General features: G+C 44.3%; 1 protein-coding gene across 1 annotated transcript in view; it reads left to right on the forward strand.

Moving 5' to 3' along the window:
- Positions 1 to 19,165, forward strand: part of LOC117552837 (integral membrane protein 2B-like) — a gene marked incomplete at its 5' end in the record, with an annotated part of 42,852 nt that overhangs the window by 17,787 nt on the left and 5,900 nt on the right. Inside the window, 3 exon segments of the mRNA XM_034226501.1 lie at positions 11,520 to 11,687; positions 12,928 to 12,996; positions 13,875 to 14,024. Of these exon segments, the coding sequence (XP_034082392.1) occupies positions 11,520 to 11,687; positions 12,928 to 12,996; positions 13,875 to 14,024 (387 nt within the window).

Below are 19,165 nucleotides of genomic sequence, written 5' to 3' on the forward strand. Positions count from 1 at the left end.
ACATGAATGAAAGTTATACTGCAGTGTGGATATGAACAGCTCACTCAAAAGCAGCGACAAAAAGATACGTTTTCAGTCTGGATTTGAAAGTATTTAGAGTTTATTAATAACTTGTAATAGTCTGATCAGCGTCGTTGAGATGCCTGAAGTGTAAACGTGTTTTTATAGCAGCAGTAATGCATTCAGAGGGGGATTTATTCACAGTTTGCTGTGAACTCAGGAAGGAATATTTATTCAGACTGAAAACACTGAATTATTTGTATAAGTGCGAACACACGATACTTTCTCCTTTTTTAAATCGGGTCAACTGGTGGAAACACGTGACACCAGAGCGCAGCTGGTGCACACACTCATACATTACTGATGACTTGGGTTTAAGTGTCCCAGGCAACTAGTCCATTGCATATCATTAAGATCAGATAAGAAGAGCTTTATTGATTCCAAATTGGGAAAGGTTTGCGTTCCAGCAGCATAAACAACAAGGCATTGAACATTAGAGAAATTAAAAGAGTAGAAATAAACAATCCAAAAAGTAAACATCTCAAATAGAAATAAAATAGCCTTAAAAAAGTAGAAAATATACATGTTTGCAGTAACAAGATATAAAGCAGGATATTATATATACATTAACAGTGTAAGGAATGTATTTGGTAGTGGTTGAGTCATTTTTCTAAATAAAATGCCACGCTTTGTCTAGTTGCATTTTCTCAGTCTGGAGAACATTGAATACATTTAAAACAAGACACTTATTGCAGTTTTCTGATAATTTATCGACCACATAATGACTCAGTTAGTCAACAGGCTGATGCTGAAACTGAGCGTTTCTTTTACTCCTTTTTTCTGAAGAGGAAGTAAAGAAACCGTGACTCTGGATTTATTTGTTGTTTGAGATGCGAAATATGACTCGGCAGCTTTAAGACATGAAGACACTTTTATTTTCTGCTCGCTCTAATGCAGTATTTTCACCCTAAAGTGGGCGGGGCCATAAAAGCCACATTAACGCCCTCATGCTTAGGGGTGCATACCGGTATCACCGAAATACCGGACCCCCCTAGAGGAGGTGAGGTCCCCCCTAGAGGAGGTGAGGTCCGTCCCCACTCATAAAAAAATAGCACTTTACCCCCTCTCTATATGCCGTGAGCTGATTATGGAGCCTTCATCGTAACAGTAATTCAGATGCAATTAGCCTATAAAAGGCCTCAAATTGGAAGCACTGCCTGGGCCGTCTTTTTCACTTAATTCTGCAATAGGTAGATCTCGCCTTTCACCTAGGCCGAGGTCGGTGATCTTGGGCTTAAAAAGGTTGGTGACCACTGGTCTAAAGCATTTCTGGCTTTTTTTGGTTACAAATTCCCTGATTCTGGTCAAATATAGTTCAAAATAAGTTTTCCCAGCTAAATACAAGATCTCATTTATCTCAAGAGGCGCTTTCACACCGGAGTACTTTTCCCAGGAATAGTTCCGATAGTTCTTGGGATTTTGCGTTCACACCAAAAAGATCTGGAACTAGAACTTAGTTCATGAGAACCTTTCCACCCCTTTTCAGTCTCTGCTAGAGGGTGTTTCTCAATGTCGAGGAAGGCTGCTCCAGAGCCACTATTTCAAGGATGCTACGTCATCGAGTGCCGCCGAAGGACTGTTCCAATGTCCAGGATCCTTGGAATTCTACCGAGGCCGGCGTACTTCGTTGCGGGAAATGTTGAGGCTGCACATGTGTAGACTCTGCGGTCTTAAAATCCCCACAATGCTTTGCGCACGGACCAATTTCCCAAATCTTTGACGGAAAATGTAAGGCGGGGCCTCTCATATGACGCACACCTGCACACTTGCTAGCCTGTTCCATTCTTCGTTCTCCGAATGCCAGGAAGGATTCTTGCCTAGCTTCTGATGGACCTGACTCGGAAGGACACGTCCCACCAAGGAAGCGTCCTCGACATTGAGAAACACCCAGAGAGCAGGTACTTTCCTGGGGAGGAAAAGATTCCAATTTCTGATTGACTGGGCGAATTGCAAACCACGGCCCGTAAAACTCTGCAATGTTTTGTGAAGCCGCCATTTTATTTGCTCGCATTAGCATTATTAGCATTAGCCCAGCGCACCAACGGAGAGAGACTAACTTATGGCAACACAAAAGAAAACATGGGAGCGGTGGAGTGATGAGGAGGTGTCGGCGCTTCTGGCGATTTACTATCTATTAAATTGCAATGAATTGTGTAAATGTAGGAAGCTGAATTGGCAGGACCCTCAAACAGGAAGTGGTTCCTCTTTTTTAAATCTGCACACATTTCAACAATAGGCTTTGTTTTGTAACGAGGTCTTCCTACCAAATGAAAGCCTGGGTCAAACATATGGAGTTTCCCTCCCAGACGTCTGCCTCTTGCTGCACGAGATTACAGAGTTTTCTACGGTAATGATCTGGATTATCTCTTCTTCTTCTTCTTCTTCTGGTTGTTCCTCTCGCTGTGTGTCATCTGATCGGCTGCAGAGAGAGGGAGAGGATTACTTTAAATCGCTCAGAGAGAGAGACTCAGCCGGGGTGATTTAGCAGCTCCTGCAGTGACGCTAAAACTCAAGAAGAAGATATTAATAAACAACCTCGACCCCTCTAAACCCCCCGACCCAGACGCCCTTCACTCAGTTCACACACAGAGACTAGGACTGCACGATATTGGAAAAAACTGACATTGCGATTTGTTTCCCCCCTGCGATATATATTGCGATATGAAAACATACAGGAATTGAAGAAAATACCGTTTTTTTTCCCCCGCAAACCATCCTTTCTTGAACTTTAATGATACAATTGGTATTTTTTAAACTATATTTAACCGGATGAAGGCTTTTAGTCACGGACGTCTGGATCTTAAGTTATCAGAGCAACAAGCTGAGCTAGCTCGGTTAGTGTTTCTACCTTTGATCTCCGGGTCTGTTTGCTTTGGAGATCTGATGGTGATTGGTGGTTTGCTGTCACTCACTCAAGAACCCCTGACATGAGAGCCGCATATGTTTTCCTTTTGTAGCAAGCAGCAAAATAATTGTAACATGACGTGTTTGAGTTAATTTGCCTATTTAATATCGCAAGACGATAATCGCGATTCTCTTATAAAATTCAAATGATTTGTACATGTCCCCTGAATATCTCACTAAACTGTGTTATTCAGTGTGTCGGGTTCCTCTGCCTTCACATATTCAGAGGATGGAGTTTCAGTGAAATGAATTTGTTCTGGACACTGAGGACTCACCTGAGACCAGTGTTTCGTGTGTGTGTGTCCTCAAAAACAAACAACAATGGGACATTTTGAGATATTTTCCTCTTTTTAAAACACTTATTTTTACATTTGCATTAACTTCTTTGTATCAGTAATGGGAATATTATTTAGTTTAAGCTTCATCATCCACACAAATAATCATCTTGTTGTTGCCATACTTCACTGTGTAGACACGTGAGGGTGTGTGTATATGTGTGTGTGTGTGTGTTGGAGTTATGAAATGCTGGTTTTTAGACCTGTTGGGACTTGATTTATGACGCTGTTGTGAAACACGAAGAACCCTCTTGTTTTTATGAAAGTCAAACAGGGGAAAAGTTCAATGATCATTAAACTCTCATAATCAATAACATTTAGGAGGATCAGACTAGGTGATGAGATACATAATGTGTAATGTTTTATTTGTACATTTCTTAAAGGGGCCCTGTTGCTTTTTGAGCCCTCTCCTGTAGTGGAGACTCTTTAAAGTAGAGACACTACATACTGATATACACCTGAACATCAGCAGGAGAGGACTCTTTAAAGTAGAGACACCACATACTGATATACACCTGAACATCAGCAGGAGAGGACTCTTTAAAGTAGAGACACCACATACTGATATACACCTGAACATCAGCAGGAGAGGACTCTTTAAAGTAGAGACACTACATACTGATATACACCTGAACATCAGCAGGAGAGGACTCTTTAAAGTAGAGACACTACATACTGATATACACCTGAACATCAGCAGGAGAGAACTCTTTAAAGTAGAGACACTACATACTGATATACACCTGAACATCAGCAGGAGAGGACTCTTTAAAGTAGAGACACTACATACTGATATACACCTGAACATCAGCAGGAGAGGACTCTTTAAAGTAGAGACACTACATACTGATATACACCTGAACATCAGCAGGAGAGGACTCTTTAAAGTAGAGACACTACATACTGATATACACCTGAACATCAGCAGGAGAGGACTCTTTAAAGTAGAGACACCACATACTGATATACACCTGAACATCAGCAGGAGAGGACTCTTTAAAGTAGAGACACTACATACTGATATACACCTGAACATCAGCAGGAGAGGACTCTTTAAAGTAGAGACACTACATACTGATATAAACCTGAATATCAGCAGGAGAGGACTCTTTAAAGTAGAGACACTACATACTGATATACACCTGAACATCAGCAGGAGAGGACTCTTTAAAGTAGAGACACTACATACTGATATACACCTGAACATCAGCAGGAGAGGACTCTTTAAAGTAGAGACACTACATACTGATATACACCTGAACATCAGCAGGAGAGGACTCTTTAAAGTAGAGACACTACATACTGATATACACCTGAACATCAGCAGGAGAGGACTCTTTAAAGTAGAGACACCACATACTGATATACACCTGAACATCAGCAGGAGAGGACTCTTTAAAGTAGAGACACCACATACTGATATACACCTGAACATCAGCAGGAGAGGACTCTTTAAAGTAGAGACACTACATACTGATATACACCTGAACATCAGCAGGAGAGGACTCTTTAAAGTAGAGACACTACATACTGATATACGCCTGAACATCAGCAGGAGAGGACTCTTTAAAGTAGAGACACCACATACTGATATACACCTGAACATCAGCAGGAGAGGACTCTTTAAAGTAGAGACACTACATACTGATATACACCTGAACATCAGCAGGAGAGGACTCTTTAAAGTAGAGACACTACATACTGATATACACCTGAACATCAGCAGGAGAGGACTCTTTAAAGTAGAGACACTACATACTGATATACACCTGAACATCAGCAGGAGAGGACTCTTTAAGTAGAGACACATACATACTGATATACACCTGAACATCAGCAGGAGAGGACTCTTTAAAGTAGAGACACTACATACTGATATACACCTGAACATCAGCAGGAGAGGACTCTTTAAAGTAGAGACACTACATACTGATATACACCTGAACATCAGCAGGAGAGGACTCTTTAAAGTAGAGACACTATATACTGATATACACCTGAACATCAGCAGGAGAGGACTCTTTAAAGTAGAGACACCACATACTGATATACACCTGAACATCAGCAGGAGAGGACTCTTTAAAGTAGAGACACTACATACTGATATACACCTGAACATCAGCAGGAGAGGACTCTTTAAAGTAGAGACACTACATACTGATATACACCTGAACATCAGCAGGAGAGAACTCTTTAAAGTAGAGACACTACATACTGATATACACCTGAACATCAGCAGGAGAGGACTCTTTAAAGTAGAGACACTACATACTGATATACACCTGAACATCAGCAGGAGAGGACTCTTTAAAGTAGAGACACTACATACTGATATACACCTGAACATCAGCAGGAGAGGACTCTTTAAAGTAGAGACACTACATACTGATATACACCTGAACATCAGCAGGAGAGGACTCTTTAAAGTAGAGACACATACATACTGATATACACCTGAACATCAGCAGGAGAGGACTCTTTAAAGTAGAGACACTACATACTGATATACACCTGAACATCAGCAGGAGAGGACTCTTTAAAGTAGAGACACTACATACTGATATACACCTGAACATCAGCAGGAGAGGACTCTTTAAAGTAGAGACACTATATACTGATATACACCTGAACATCAGCAGGAGAGGACTCTTTAAAGTAGAGACACTACATACTGATATAGTCCTGAACATCAGCAGGAGAGGACTCTTTAAAGTAGAGACACTGCATACTGATATACACCTGAACATCAGCAGGAGAGGACTCTTTAAAGTAGAGACACTACATACTGATATACACCTGAACATCAGCAGGAGAGGACTCTTTAAAGTAGAGACACTACATACTGATATACACCTGAACATCAGCAGGAGAGGACTCTTTAAAGTAGAGACACTACATACTGATATACACCTGCACATCAGCAGGAGAGGACTCTTTAAAGTAGAGACACTACATACTGATATACACCTGAACATCAGCAGGAGAGGACTCTTTAAAGTAGAGACACTACATACTGATATACACCTGAACATCAGCAGGAGAGGACTCTTTAAAGTAGAGACACTACATACTGATATACACCTGAACATCAGCAGCAGGAGAGGACTCTTTAAAGTATAGACACTACATACTGATATACACCTGAACATCAGCAGGAGAGGACTCTTTAAAGTAGAGACACTACATACTGATATACACCTGAACATCAGCAGGAGAGGACTCTTTAAAGTAGAGACACTACATACTGATATACACCTGAACATCAGCAGGAGAGGACTCTTTAAAGTAGAGACACTACATACTGATATACACCTGAACATCAGCAGGAGAGGACTCTTTAAAGTAGAGACACTACATACTGATATACACCTGAACATCAGCAGGAGAGGACTCTTTAAAGTAGAGACACTAAATACTGATATACACCTGAACATCAGCAGGAGAGGACTCTTTAAAGTAGAGACACTACATACTGATATACACCTGAACATCAGCAGGAGAGGACTCTTTAAAGTAGACACTACATACTGATATTCACCTGAACATCAGCAGGAGAGGACACTTTAAAGTACAGACACTACATACTGATATACACCTGAACATCAGCAGGAGAGGACTCTTTAAAGTAGAGTCACTACATACTGAGATACACCTGAACATCAGCAGGAGAGGACTCTTTAAAGTAGAGACACTACATACTGATATACACCTGAACATCAGCAGGAGAGGACTCTTTAAAGTACAGACACTACATACTGATATACACCTGAACATCAGCAGGAGAGGACTCTTTAAAGTAGAGACACTACATACTGATATACACCTGAACATCAGCAGGAGAGGACTCTTTAAAGTACAGACACTACATACTGATATACACCTGAACATCAGCAGGAGAGGACTCTTTAAAGTAGAGACACTACATAATGATATACACCTGAACATCAGCAGGAGAGGACTCTTTAAAGTAGAGACAATACATACTGATATACACCTGAACATCAGCAGGAGAGGACTCTTTAAAGTAGAGACACTACACACTCATATACACCTGAACATCAGCAGGAGAGGACTCTTTAAAGTAGAGACACTACATACTGATATACACCTGAACATCAGCAGGAGAGGACTCTTTAAAGTAGAGACACTACATACTGATATACACCTGAACATCAGCAGGAGAGGACTCTTTAAAGTAGAGACACTACATACTGATATACACCTGAACATCAGCAGGAGAGGACTCTTTAAAGTAGAGACACTACATACTGATATACACCTGAACATCAGCAGGAGAGGACTCTTTAAAGTAGAGACACTACTGATATACACCTGAACATCAGCAGGAGAGGACTCTTTAAAGTACAGACACTACATACTGATATACACCTGAACATCAGCAGGAGAGGACTCTTTAAAGTACAGACACTACATACTGATATACACCTGAACATCAGCAGGAGAGGACTCTTTAAAGTAGAGACACTACATACTGATATACACCTGAACATCAACAGGAGAGGACTCTTCAAAGTAGAGACACTACATACTGATATACACCTGAACATCAGCAGGAGAGGACTCTTTAAAGTAGAGACAATACATACTGATATACACCTGAACATCAGCAGGAGAGGACTCTTTAAAGTAGAGACACTACATACTGATATACACCTGAACATCAGCAGGAGAGGACTCTTTAAAGTAGAGACACTACATACTGATATACACCTGAACATCAGCAGGAGAGGACTCTTTAAAGTAGAGACACTACATACTGATATACACCTGAACATCAGCAGGAGAGGACTCTTTAAAGTAGAGACACTACATACTGATATACATCTGAACATCAGCAGGAGAGGCACTCTTAAAGTAGAGACAATACATACTGATATACACCTGAACATCAGCAGGAGAGGACTCTTTAAAGTAGAGACACTACATACTGATATACACCTGAACATCAGCAGGAGAGGACTCTTTAAAGTAGAGACACTACATACTGATATACACCTGAACATCAGCAGGAGAGGACTCTTTAAAGTAGAGACACTACATACTGATATACACCTGAACATCAGCAGGAGAGGACTCTTTAAAGTAGAGACACTACATACTGATATACATCTGAACATCAGCAGGAGAGCACTCTTTAAAGTAGAGACAATACATACTGATATACACCTGAACATCAGCAGGAGAGGACTCTTTAAAGTAGAGACACTACATACTGATATACACCTGAACATCAGCAGGAGAGGACTCTTTAAAGTAGAGACACTACATACTGATATACACCTGAACATCAGCAGGAGAGGACTCTTTAAAGTAGAGACACTACATACTGATATACACCTGAACATCAGCAGGAGAGGACTCTTTAAAGTAGAGACACTAACATACTGATATACACCTGAACATCAGCAGGAGAGGACTCTTTAAAGTAGAGACACTACATACTGATATACACCTGAACATCAGCAGGAGAGGACTCTTTAAAGTAGAGACACTACATACTGATATACACCTGAACATCAGCAGGAGAGGAACTCTTTAAAGTAGAGACACTACATACTGATATACACCTGAACATCAGCAGGAGAGGACTCTTTAAAGTAGAGACACTGCATACTGATATACCCTGAACATCAGCAGGAGAGGACTCTTTAAAGTAGAGACACTACATACTGATATACACCTGAACATCAGCAGGAGAGGACTCTTTAAAGTAGAGACACTACATACTGATATACACCTGAACATCAGCAGGAGAGCACTCTTTAAAGTAGAGACACTACATACTGATATACACCTGAACATCAGCAGGAGAGGACTCTTTAAAGTAGAGACACTACATACTGATATACACCTGAACATCAGCAGGAGAGCACTCTTTAAAGTAGAGAGACTACATACTGATATACACCTGAACATCAGCAGGAGAGGACTCTTTAAAGTAGAGACACTACACACTGATATACACCTGAACATCAGCAGGAGAGGACTCTTTAAAGTAGGGACACTACACACTGATATACACCTGAACATCAGCAGGAGAGGACTCTTTAAAGTAGAGACACTACATACTGATATACACCTGAACATCAGCAGGAGAGGACTCTTTAAAGTAGAGACACTACATACTGATATACACCTGATCATCAGCAGGAGAGGACTCTTTAAAGTAGAGACACTACATACTGATATACACCTGAACATCAGCAGGAGAGGACTCTTTAAAGTAGAGACACTACATACTGATATACACCTGAACATCAGCAGGAGAGGACTCTTTAAAGTAGAGACACTACATACTGATATACACCTGAACATCAGCAGGAGAGGACTCTTTAAAGTAGAGACACTACATACTGATATACACCTGAACATCAGCAGGAGAGGACTCTTTAAAGTAGAGACACTACATACTGATATACACCTGAACTTTAAAATGGCCACATTTATTATTCTTCTGTTTATTGTGCCTTCACTTCCTCTTTTCATTTGCCTAAGATGGCGATCAGGAAATGTTTCTGCATGGCGAGCATTTTAAAATATTCTCCCTCACTTCCTCTTCTCTGCTTCATCAACATTGGGGACTTTTTGTCTGTTGTTTTCTGTTGAATCAAACATCAGGTCAGCCCTCACATTTCCTCCTGTAGCTGAGGGGTTTTATAAAATGCTGAGTGGCCTTTCTCAAGCTGCATTTTCTCACATCGCTTCAATGACAAACTGCTGCTGGTGTCAGGAGAAGCATTCTGTGATTCTGCAGGACATCACCTCGTTAAGAGAGTGTTCTCAAGATGGGTCAATTCAATCCTACATTCAATGCAGTTAGTTGTGGTTTTGTATTTGTATTTTGTATTCATTTATAGAAGGACCATGCATACAAAAACATGAATCTCAGCCAAGAGCAGAGATGCCAGATTGTAGCTAATAGCTCATTAAATCTGTGCTCCTCAGACAGGTTCATAACAATCAATACACACATAATAGCATTGCATGATCTCTATCAGTCAAACCATTTCAAACCTGATTTAAGTAGCTCAATACATTAATACATAGTACACTTGAAGTACACTTACATGATCTCGGTCACTCAAATAATTACAAAGCCTGATTTAAATTCAGGTTACGAACATAACACTTAGTACACTTCAAATACACTTAAATAAAATATCTACGATATAGTATGACGATACAGTTCAACTTAAAAACACTCAGATTACAGTGTAATTCATGTTGGCATGACTGGTTGCTTAATATCATTCTTTGCACCATAGGAAAACGAGTTAAAGTCAGTTCAGGTTTTAAGTTCAGCTGGAAGAGTGTTCCAGTGCTTGATGGCCGTGAACCAAAATGTTGATGGTCCAAAGGCAGTGTGCCTCAGAGGGAGGTCAGATCTGCATTTGATGAAGATCTGGAGTTTCTGCAACTCTGCTCACGGTTATAGTTCAGAGTCCATTGATCTCCTGACAGTTGAAACCCAGATCCTCACATTGATCCTGAGTGTCAGAGGATCCTCCTGAAGATTCATCAAAGCCTCCGAGATGACCAGCTCCGACACTTCTGATCGTGACGGGGCTTAAATACGCTTTCTTTGGACGGATGAATGATGTCATGAAAGATGACAAAATAAACCCTTTGTCGTTGCGTCCAAACTGAACAGGTTGCCCCGTGAAACCTAAAGGGAATGTTAACTTGTTTTAGTCTAAAATGATACTTTCTGCAATCTTTTCTTAAACCTGACCAAGTAATGCTCCGTTACATGTTTGGATTGATTTGACTATGCTGCTGAAAGACGACACTAAAAGGTAGCAATTGCATCTAAAGAGTTGGGAGGCCGTTGTTTATATTTGTGACTTTGTTAAACTCCCGTTAACTTCCAGAAACTCACTACGCTCACTCACAGTATCTTATCCTCTCTCTCTCGTAAAGGGATAGGCTGATATCCTACTGTTCCTTTACAAGTTACAGCAAAACATCGACACAATTGTTACAGTAAACACGGCATCGGCTGAAAAATGTCAAATCGATGCATCACTTATCTTGAATATAATACATGTCTTCCTCCTCCTTCATCTCATCCTCTTCCTCCTCCTCTTCCTCCCCTTCAAGTGTGGACTATTTTACATAAACTGCCTTTTGAACAAAACGTACATTTGACTTTTTTGTGGACGTGATTATAATACATCCCCTCCTCCTCCTCTCCCTCAGGATGTGGAGGCCGCCCCCCTGATTCGCCCTGCGTCTCGCGCCTGGTGCTGCTGCATGTGTCTTGGTTTGGCCCTCATGCTGTCGGGGGTCGTTGTGGGCGGAGCCTATCTGTACCGCTACTACATCCTGGAGGTGAGACACCCATCCATAGCTGAGCTGGAAGACCAGGTAAATAGAGCGGTGCAGGGATGACGTATTTACCCTGAAGGAAGCTGCTGCTTCCCTCGACAACAAAGCAATGTGATTTTGGAAAATAGCTGGAAACATGGTCTGTGGGAAACGAAGCTGTTTGATAAATGCACGTTTTGTTCAGGATCATCTCCACATGTCTACTTTTATAATGTTCTAATCATAACTCTAATGGCCAGAAGCAACATGCTAACGTTATGCTATAAAGGAACTACAGCAGCACGACTTCAACGTCACGCCGACTTCAGATCCAGATTCAAACACACAGATTCTAGATGGAACGAGTTGAAGCGTTTGTTTGAACAGTCTGCAGGAGGCAGGGACTTGCTTTCAAGCAGAACAGAAACTAACTCAGAGGAGTGTTTACGTGTTCGGCGTAATGACGTACAACGGCCTCCACGACTTCTGTAGTCCTATTCAGCCACTTGGTAACAACCATAGTTTCTCAGACACGTCCACTCTTCAGAAATCACCAGTGCTGATGGTTTAATGTCCTAGAACAAAACCTGATCCGTCTCTTCAATGAGTCTCAACCACAGACCTTATTTCCAGCTATCTTCCTAAACCCTATGGAGAGATCCCATTGGCTCTGAGACCAGGGAACAGGAAGTGGAGACATGCTGACTCACTTCCGGGTTTTAGGACTCGTCCCTGCACCGCTCTATGGAAACGTATCGGTCGTCTATCTGCCAGCTCAGTGTTGTTGTAAAGTATGAAATGTTGAGAGCCCAAAGTGTTCTGATAGAAAGGTACAGTACGGGACGGCAGCGCATAGAAACTGCCGGATGCTAACCTGCATATGTTGGGAAATTAGCACATTAGCTTATGTGGACAATAGTTTATTTAGGAGTGTCTATGGGGGTTATTCAGCACAGTCTCAGGATAAACACATTGAGTCGTAACCAGCGAGTGGCTGTATTCGTACTCTGGGATCATTTGATTACTTTTGGGTCGATGTTTTAGTGGACTCTGGATCATTTGGATTTCACACAAATTGCCCACAGTAATAATACATATATTTATCTTGTGCTCTCTATGTCCAATGGTTGCAACACTAGAACAATCATTTGAAGGTTAACACCAGCCTGAGTTTAGTGCAATATGAAAATGATATTTCACAAAATAAAATCCTGCGGTTTTTGCTTGTCTTTATTTTGAAAACACTGCGAATGTCTCAATGAGTGGTTTCTCATCTGGTGTTTCTAACGTCTCTCCGCAGCATGGGCAGGTGTTTGTGTGCGGAATGAACTACCGTGAGGAAGACTACATGATGCAGGAGGAAGATGAGGTACGAAGAAGCTTTTATCACAACTCATTAGATAATCTCTGTTTCAGCCCTGTTCCAAAAGTGCTGATTCTGTGTCTGTAGCTTTAAATGCTAATGAGCTGCTGCTGGCCACGCCCCTCTGACAGGTGATTGGTTTAAAAAGAACTCAATGGTGCTCTAGGTCAGGAGGAGATTCAGGTGATAAGGGGGGGGGGGTACCTTGGTTGCTGATTGGCTAATGGTTACACAAGACAAAACATCGTTATGACATCAAGCGGCCAAAATGTGATCAGCTCATTTTCAGACAGGTTTTTATAGAAATGGATCAAAAAGAGAGAGAATCTTTGATCATCATAAATATATATATTTTCTTTTTGCATGAGCCAGGACTCCTGTGTGATTTGAAGTATCCTAAAACAATGAAACATAATAGCAACAATAGCCTTCCTAGAGTCCGGCAGTGGCTCAGTCCGTAGGGCTGTGAGCCGTCAGTCCCCGAACAGACCTGAGTGTGGACTGCTACTTGGAGAGGTCCCAGTTCACCTCCTGCCCCTGCCGTGGGGCCCTTGAGCAAGGCACCGGACACAAACAGGCATTAGAAAGCAAAGATAATAAAATAAACACACCAGGTGTAGAGTACATGAATAAAAGCCATACTGCAGTGTGGATAGGAACAGCTCACTCAAAAGCAGCAGCGACGAAAAGATAAGTTTTCAGTCTGGATTTTAAAAGTACTAAGAGCTACATGCCTACTAATAAACAGATCATATTTAAGTTTTTCCCGTTTGACCGGTACATTCTGGTTCAGACTTGTCTGTGAAGCTTCTTGTCCTCCAGCTGGAGAACAAAGGCTCTGAATAACCTCAGGGGTGATGTCTAACGTGTTGAGCTGGTTTCAGATGGAGCTGGATCTGCACCACAAGATGCCTCTGTGGCGCCTGGAGCAGAGGATCGAAGTCCTGGAGGCGGAGCAGGTGGCGCTGATCAGCGTTCCCGTGCCCGAGTTCGGATTAGGAGACCCGGCCGACATCGTGCACGACTTCCAGAGGGTGAGACTAATCCTCGAGAAAAACAAAACACGACTTCTTCACAAATACAGACTCGATTATCTCCGATAGAGACATGCTTTTAAAAGAGCGGGTCAGAGTTAAAGTACTTAAAGCAATACGAGTGAAACAGGGATTTTTATTTTCATGCTCTCTGGTTTGGTTCTATTCCTGTTTTGAGATAAAAATATAACCCTCTCTACGGAGCCCCTAGAGCAGGGGTGTCAAACTCAAGGCCAGCGACTTCACTTGATGCGGCTTGCAAAGAATATAATATGTTTATAGAAGCACGTTGCCCATAAACTACTTGTCCCACAATGCATCTCAAATTTGACTTTTCTTTTTAAATCATTTTGTGACATACTCACTGAAGAGACTTGCAATTATTTGCCCTAGACTTCTGCTTTCAGACGTAGTTACTTATGAAGTTATTACCCTATCCCATAACAATCCAATGCAGAGGCAATCATGAGATATAGTACATTATTTTATATATATGTATTTTGATATAGTCTTAAAGTTATAACCGGCCCTTTGAGTGCAACCATTATGCTGACGAGGCCCACGATGAAATAGAGTTTGACCCCCCTGCCTTAGGGGCTCCGTAGAGAGGTTTATTTCTACTCTTTTAATGTGTTGGTATGTGCCTTGTTTTGTTTTATACTGCAACAACAAGAATTCCCAAATTGGGATAAATACATTTGATTGTCTATGACTTAGTAAAACAGGATGTAGATCATTGGCATGATATACACATATTAATACATATTTATGTATATATTACATATATAGTGCAGGTCAAGATACTTTGAAATATAAAAAAATATATTTAAAAAAAGGTAGAAAATAAAATGTCCATAATAAAAAAGTATTTATACAAACAAGAAATCAAAGAAAGAATGTGAGATAAAAAGATACAATAAAATCAGATATTTACCTAAACACAAGAAGTTGGAAGTAAAACTGTACAAAAAACACCCGTAAATAAAAAAATAGACTAAAGTAGTTGTGGGGGAAACTTCTGAAGCAATTAGAGTCAGGACTCAGAGAGACACGAGGAGAGCTGGAGCTCTGATGGAGTCAGGACTCAGAGAGACACGAGGAGAGCTGGAGCTCTGATGGAGTCAGGACTCAGAGAGACACGAGGAGAGCTGGAGCTCTGATGAGTCAGGACTCAGAGAGACACGAGGAGAGCTGGAGCTCTGATGAGTCAGGACTCAGAGAGACACGAGGAAAGCTGGAGCTCTGATGGAGTCAGGACTCAGAGAGACACGAGGAGAGCTGGAGTTCTGATGGAGTCAGGACTCAGAGAGACACGAGGAGAGCTGGAAGCTCTGATGGAGTCAGGACTCAGAGAGACACGAGGAGAGCTGGAGCTCTGATGGAGTCAGGACTCAGAGAGACACGAGGAGAGCTGGAGCTTTGATGGAGGTCAGGACTCAGAGACACGAGGAGAGCTGGAGCTCTGATGGAGTCAGGACTCAGAGAGACACGAGGAGAGCTGGAGCTCTGATGGAGTCAGGACTCAGAGAGACACGGAGAGCTGGAGCTCTGATGGAGTCAGGACTCAGAGACACGAGGAGAGCTGGAGCTCTGATGGAGTCAGGACTCAGAGACACGAGGAGAGCTGGAGCTCTGATGGAGTCAGGACTCAGAGACACGAGGAGAGCTGGAGCTCTGATGGAGTCAGGACTCAGAGACACGAAGAGAGCTGGAGCTTTGATGGAGTCAGGACTCAGAGAGACACGAGGAGAGCTGGAGCTCTGATGGAGTCAGGACTCAGAGAGACACGAGGAGAGCTGGAGCTCTGATGGAGTCAGGACTCAGAGACACAAGGAGAGCTGGAGCTCTGATGGAGTCAGGACTCAGAGACACGAGGAGAGCTGGAGCTTTGATGGAGTCAGGACTCAGAGAGACACAAGGAGAGCTGGAGCTCTGATGGAGTCAGGACTCAGAGACACGAGGAGAGCTGGAGCTCTGATGGAGTCAGGACTCAGAGAGACGAGGAGAGCTGGAGCTCTGATGGAGTCAGGACTCAGAGACACGAGGAGAGCTGGAGCTCTGATGGAGTCAGGACTCAGAGGAGACACGAGGAGAGCTGGAGCTCTGATGGAGTCAGGACACAGAGGACACGAGGAGAGCTGGAGCTCTGATGGAGTCAGGACTCAGAGAGACACAAGGAGAGCTGGAGCTTTGATGGAGTCAGGACTCAGAGACACGAGGAGAGCTGGAGCTCTGATGGAGTCAGGACTCAGAGAGACACGAGGAGAGCTGGAGCTCTGATGGAGTCAGGACTCAGAGACACGAGGAGAGCTGGAGCTCTGATGGAGTCAGGACTCAGAGACACGAGGAGAGCTGGAGCTCTGATGGAGTCAGGACTCAGAGAGACACGAGGAGAGCTGGAGCTTTGATGGAGTCAGGACTCAGAGACACGAGGAGAGCTGGAGCTCTGATGGAGTCAGGACTCAGAGAGACACGAGGAGAGCTGGAGCTCTGATGGAGTCAGGACTCAGAGAGACACGAGGAGAGCTGGAGCTCTGATGGAGTCAGGACTCAGAGAGACACGAGGAGAGCTGGAGCTCTGATGGAGTCAGGACTCAGAGACACGAGGAGAGCTGGAGCTCTGATGGAGTCAGGACTCGGAGACACGAGGAGAGCTGGAGCTCTGATGGAGTCAGGACTCAGAGACACGAGGAGAGCTGGAGCTCTGATGGAGTCAGGACTCAGAGACACGAGGAGAGCTGGAGCTCTGATGGAGTCAGGACTCAGAGACACGAGGAGAGCTGGAGCTCTGATGGAGTCAGGACTCAGAGACACGAGGGGAGCTGGAGCTCTGATGGAGTCAGGACTCAGAGAGACACAAGGAGAGCTGGAGCTTTGATGGAGTCAGGACTCAGAGACACAAGGAGAGCTGGAGCTCTGATGGAGTCAGGACTCAGAGAGACACGAGGAGAGCTGGAGCTCTGATGGAGTCAGGACTCAGAGAGACACAAGGAGAGCTGGAGCTTTGATGGAGTCAGGACTCAGAGACACAAGGAGAGCTGGAGCTCTGATGGAGTCAGGACTCAGAGACACGAGGAGAGCTGGAGCTCTGATGGAGTCAGGACTCGGAGACACGAGGAGAGCTGGAGCTCTGATGGAGTCAGGACTCAGAGAGACACGAGGAGAGCTGGAGCTTTGATGGAGTCAGGACTCAGAGACACGAGGAGAGCTGGAGCTCTGATGGAGTCAGGACTCAGAGACACGAGGAGAGCTGGAGCTTTGATGGAGTCAGGACTCAGAGACACGAGGAGAGCTGGAGCTCTGATGGAGTCAGGACTCAGAGACACGAGGAGAGCTGGAGCTCTGATGGAGTCAGGACTCAGAGACACGAGGAGAGCTGGAGCTCTGATGGAGTCAGGACTCAGAGAGACACAAGGAGAGCTGGAGCTTTGATGGAGTCAGGACTCAGAGACACGAGGAGAGCTGGAGCTCTGATGGAGTCAGGACTCAGAGAGACACGAGGAGAGCTGGAGCTCTGATGGAGTCAGGACTCAGAGACACGAGGAGAGCTGGAGCTCTGATGGAGTCAGGACTCGGAGACACGAGGAGAGCTGGAGCTCTGATGGAGTCAGGACTCAGAGAGACACGAGGAGAGCTGGAGCTTTGATGGAGTCAGGACTCAGAGACACGAGGAGAGCTGGAGCTCTGATGGAGTCAGGACTCAGAGAGACACGAGGAGAGCTGGAGCTCTGATGGAGTCAGGACTCAGAGAGACACGAGGAGAGCTGGAGCTCTGATGGAGTCAGGACTCAGAGACACGAGGAGAGCTGGAGCTCTGATGGAGTCAGGACTCAGAGACACGAGGAGAGCTGGAGCTCTGATGGAGTCAGGACTCAGAGACACGAGGAGAGCTGGAGCTCTGATGGAGTCAGGACTCAGAGAGACGAGGAGAGCTGGAGCTCTGATGGAGTCAGGACTCAGAGAGACGAGGAGAGCTGGAGCTCTGATGGAGTCAGGACTCAGAGACACGAGGAGAGCTGGAGCTTTGATGGAGTCAGGACTCAGAGAGACGAGGAGAGCTGGAGCTTTGATGGAGTCAGGACTCAGAGAGACGAGGAGAGCTGGAGCTCTGATGGAGTCAGGACTCAGAGACACGAGGAGAGCTGGAGCTCTGACGGAGTCAGGACTCAGAGAGACGAGGAGAGCTGGAGCTTTGATGGAGTCAGGACTCAGAGAGACGAGGAGAGCTGGAGCTCTGATGGAGTCAGGACTCAGAGAGACGAGGAGAGCTGGAGCTTTGATGGAGTCAGGACTCAGAGAGACGAGGAGAGCTGGAGCTCTGATGGAGTCAGGACTCAGAGAGACACGAGGAGAGCTGGAGCTTTAATGGAGTCAGGACTCAGAGACACGAGGAGAGCTGGAGCTTTGATGGAGTCAGGACTCAGAGACACGAGGAGAGCTGGAGCTTTGATGGAGTCAGGACTCAGAGACACGAGGAGAGCTGGAGCTCTGATGGAGTCAGGACTCAGAGACACGAGGAGAGCTGGAGCTCTGATGGAGTCAGGACTCAGAGAGACACGAGGAGAGCTGGAGCTTTGATGGAGTCAGGACTCAGAGAGACGAGGAGAGCTGGAGCTCTGATGGAGTCAGGACTCAGAGACACGAGGAGAGCTGGAGCTCTGATGGAGTCAGGACTCAGAGACACGAGGAGAGCTGGAGCTCTGATGGAGTCAGGACTCAGAGAGACACGAGGAGAGCTGGAGCTCTGATGGAGTTAGGACTCAGAGAGACACGAGGAGAGCTGGAGCTTTGATGGAGTCAGGACTCAGAGAGACGAGGAGAGCTGGAGCTCTGATGGAGTCAGGACTCAGAGAGACGAGGAGAGCTGGAGCTCTGATGGAGTCAGGACTCAGAGAGACGAGGAGAGCTGGAGCTCTGATGGAGTCAGGACTCAGAGAGACACGAGGAGAGCTGGAGCTCTGATGGAGTCAGGACTCAGAGACACGAGGAGAGCTGGAGCTCTGATGGAGTCAGGACTCAGAGAGACACGAGGAGAGCTGGAGCTTTGATGGAGTCAGGACTCAGAGACACGAGGAGAGCTGGAGCTTTGATGTCAAACACTGACGGTTTATTTTGAGTTACGGCCGGAGAATTGACGAGAC

Source organism: Gymnodraco acuticeps, unplaced genomic scaffold, assembly GCF_902827175.1.
Source record: "Gymnodraco acuticeps unplaced genomic scaffold, fGymAcu1.1, whole genome shotgun sequence".
NCBI lineage: Eukaryota > Metazoa > Chordata > Actinopteri > Perciformes > Bathydraconidae > Gymnodraco > Gymnodraco acuticeps.